Raw genomic sequence first — 3,141 nt, 5'->3', positions numbered from 1 at the left:
TTTTTGCAGTTTTGGTCGGGGCTGGGCTCGAACCCGCCACCCCTGGTACATGGGGCCAGAGCCCTACTCCTTGAGCCACAGGCGCCGCCTTGTTCAAGTATTTCTCAATAAATTTGCCTAATTATAAAATATTAAACACTAAAAATGTATATTTAGAAAATGAAGTCATCCTATATATGTCATCTATTAAGATTACCTCACCATGACTTGCAGGTATCTAAGAAATTCAGTGTAATTACCCAATGCAACTAGATTCATAGTTGTTTTCCAGATGTGTATCTTTTTAGATAATATATGTACATACCATAAAATATTTGTGGATATATAACATATTCTTTTATTTTCTTAATAGTTTTGAAACTGCTCCACAAATTGATGGAGGGGTGCAAGGGAAGGGCTCCAGAACTCTGTAAAGTTTTGGAGTAAGGGCTCCAAAACTGTGAAGGAACAGGCTTAGCTAAAAATAATGATAATAACTAGCCACTGTCCCCTCATTTGCTTGATAATAGTTACTATCCCCTTGTTTGTCTCTCTATAACTGCTACTGTAGATGGCCCTGTTGGTAGTTGTCAAGATTCTTACCTTTTCTCCATAGATAGCATCATGTGTTCTGAACCTGGTGGTAGTTTTTGAGGTATCTTCCAGGCCCCACATTCCAGTGGATTGGCGGACCTGCCAGGACCAGCAGCCCATTCCAAAAGATCGACTTGACTGGAATCCTGACCCCAGGAGCTAACACAAAACAAGAATATTACTTCCAGACCCCTATAATTTTGACCCAAAATTAGCCAATTAACAAATCTAATCACTTAATACCCTACCTGTCAAACTATCCTTAAAAACCTAGTCTCCCCAATTCTTGGGAAGGTGGATTTGAGAAATTCCTTTTGTCTCCCTGCTTAGTGCCACGTGGAATAAACTCTTTCTCTGCTGTAAACCCTGCTGTCTCTGGGTATTGGTTTCCTCTTGGGTAGGGGGGAGATAAACCTGGTTGGGCAGTAGTTTTCCTGACACATGAAACTGCAAGGTAAAGGATTCCCACACTGGATTTTCCAAGAGATTAATCAAATCATAAGGTATTTCTTTCCTCTTATATCTAGTTAGTTTAATATCAGCTCTAAACTCAGTTCTCAGCCCTGACTAATACCTCCTATCCAAACAATGGCCTCCTAGAATTTTTATTTGACAATTCTCCCATTTTGGTCATGTTCTAATCTAGGGAGAATGTGACCAAAATTTAGGACATCAGCACTAATGTCAGCTGCCATCATTTGGAGTTTTTGGTGTCAGCATGCCATTTTAGGTTACAGTATCCTCATTATCATGCATTTGAAGGAGCTTAGAAAATTTTACTTCAAGGGCAGCACCTGTGGCACAGTGAGTAGGGCGCAGGCCCCATATACTGAGGGTGGTGGGTTCAAACCTAGCCCCTTCCAAACTGCAACAAAAAAAATAGCCAGGCATTGTCGCAGGCGCCTGTAGTCCTAGCTACTCCAGAGGCTGAGGCAAGAGAATCACCTAAACCCAAGAGCTAGAGGCTCCTGTGACCTATGATGGATGCCACAGCACTCTACAGAGAGTGACAAAATGAGACTCTGTCTCTAAAAAAAAAAAAAAAGAAAATTTTACCTCAAAATATAACTGCTTGGTATATAGAATATTTTGAATTAAAGGACATTTGAGGTCAAGAAACACTGGAGGGGCTTGGTGCCTGTAGCATAATGGTTACAGTGCCAGCCACATACACCCAGGCTGGCAGGTTCCAGCCCAGCCCAGGCGGGCTAAATAACAATGACAACTGCAACAAAAAATAGCTAGGCATTGTGGTAGGTGCCTGTAGTCCCAGCTACTTGAGAGTCTGAGGCAAGAGAATCTCATAAGCCCATGAGTTTGAGGTTGCTGTGAACTGTGATGCCACAGCACCCTATGGAGGGCGACATAGTGAGACTCTGTCTCAAATAAATAAATAAATAACATACACATTCAATTAATTCTCAGCAATTGATGCTAAACAACTGGATAGCCATAAGAATAAATTACTTTGTCTGCTACTTCATATTTACATAAAATTAATTCAAAAGGCCTTAATGTAAAAGCAAAAATTACAAAACTACCAGAATAAAATTGTACAATATCTTTGTAATCTGAGCATAAGTGAAGATTTCTTTTTAAAAAACCTGTTACTGGAAAAAGAGAGTCCAGTACCTGTTACTGTCAGCTAAATGCAGAGACAAGGAATATGTCCAACAAGTTTTATTTTCAGAAGGTCGATAATTCTGGAGAACAGTGAGAGTAGCCTCTCCAAAACTGTCCTGTCCTTCCATTTCCCAAACCACAGTTTTATACATTAAAGTTCAAAGCAAAAAACGTGTTAACCCCATCTTAAACAGCATTAACCCTTACCTTAAAATAATAATCAGCATAACACATGACCCATAATAAACAATAATTGGTATAACCCATAACCCAAAACACCATTTTTAATTCAAAAGTGAATCTTCTGGCCAGGCCTGGTGGCTCACATCTGTAATCCAGCACTCTGGGAGGCCGAGGCAGGTGGATAGCTTGAGCTTACAAGTTCAAGACCAGCCTGAGCAAAAAGTATGACCCTCTCTCTACTAAAAATAGAAAAACTGAGGCAAGAGGATTCCTTGAGCCCAAGAGTTGGAGGTTGCTGTGAGGTATAATACCATGGCACTCTATCCAGGGCCACAGTTTAAGACCCTGTCAAAAAAAAAAAAGTTAGGCTCAGGGCCCATAGCACAGTGGTTAACCGCACCGGCCACATACACCGAGGGTGGAGGTATTGAATGTAGCCTAGGCAAGCTAAACAACAATGACAACTGCAACAACAACAACAACAACAACAAAAACAGCCAGTTGTTGTGGCAGGCACCTGTAGTCCCAGCTACTAGGGAGGCTGAGGCAAGAGAATCACTTAAGCCCAAGAGTTTGCAGTTGTTATGAGCTATGACTGCCATGGGCCATGGCACTCTACTGAGGGTGACATAGTGAGACTCTGTTTAAAAAAAAAAAAATTGGGCGGTGCCTGTGGCTCAAAGGAGTAGGGTGCCAGCCCCATATGCTGGAGGTGGGGGGTTGAAACCCATCCCCAGCCAAAAACTGAAAAAAAAAAAAAAA

The 3,141-nt window shown here is 41.4% G+C and overlaps 1 protein-coding gene across 1 annotated transcript in view; it reads right to left on the bottom strand.

Moving 5' to 3' along the window:
• NXF3 (nuclear RNA export factor 3) overlaps nucleotides 1-2,324 on the bottom strand; it is a 17,418-nt gene extending 15,094 nt beyond the window's left edge. Inside the window, exons 1-2 of the mRNA XM_023508445.1 lie at nucleotides 2,206-2,324; nucleotides 583-732 (exon numbers count right to left, since the gene is read on the bottom strand). Of these exons, the coding sequence (XP_023364213.1) occupies nucleotides 583-732; nucleotides 2,206-2,324 (269 nt within the window). The remainder of the gene's footprint in view (nucleotides 1-582; nucleotides 733-2,205) is intronic.
• Nucleotides 2,325-3,141: the final 817 nt, after the last annotated feature.

Source organism: Otolemur garnettii, unplaced genomic scaffold, assembly GCF_000181295.1.
Source record: "Otolemur garnettii isolate 467f Iridium unplaced genomic scaffold, OtoGar3 scaffold00248, whole genome shotgun sequence".
Classification (NCBI taxonomy): Eukaryota; Metazoa; Chordata; class Mammalia; order Primates; family Galagidae; genus Otolemur; species Otolemur garnettii.
The sequence above is the reverse complement of the archived record's forward strand: the minus strand, read 5'-3'. Positions and strand labels throughout refer to the sequence as shown.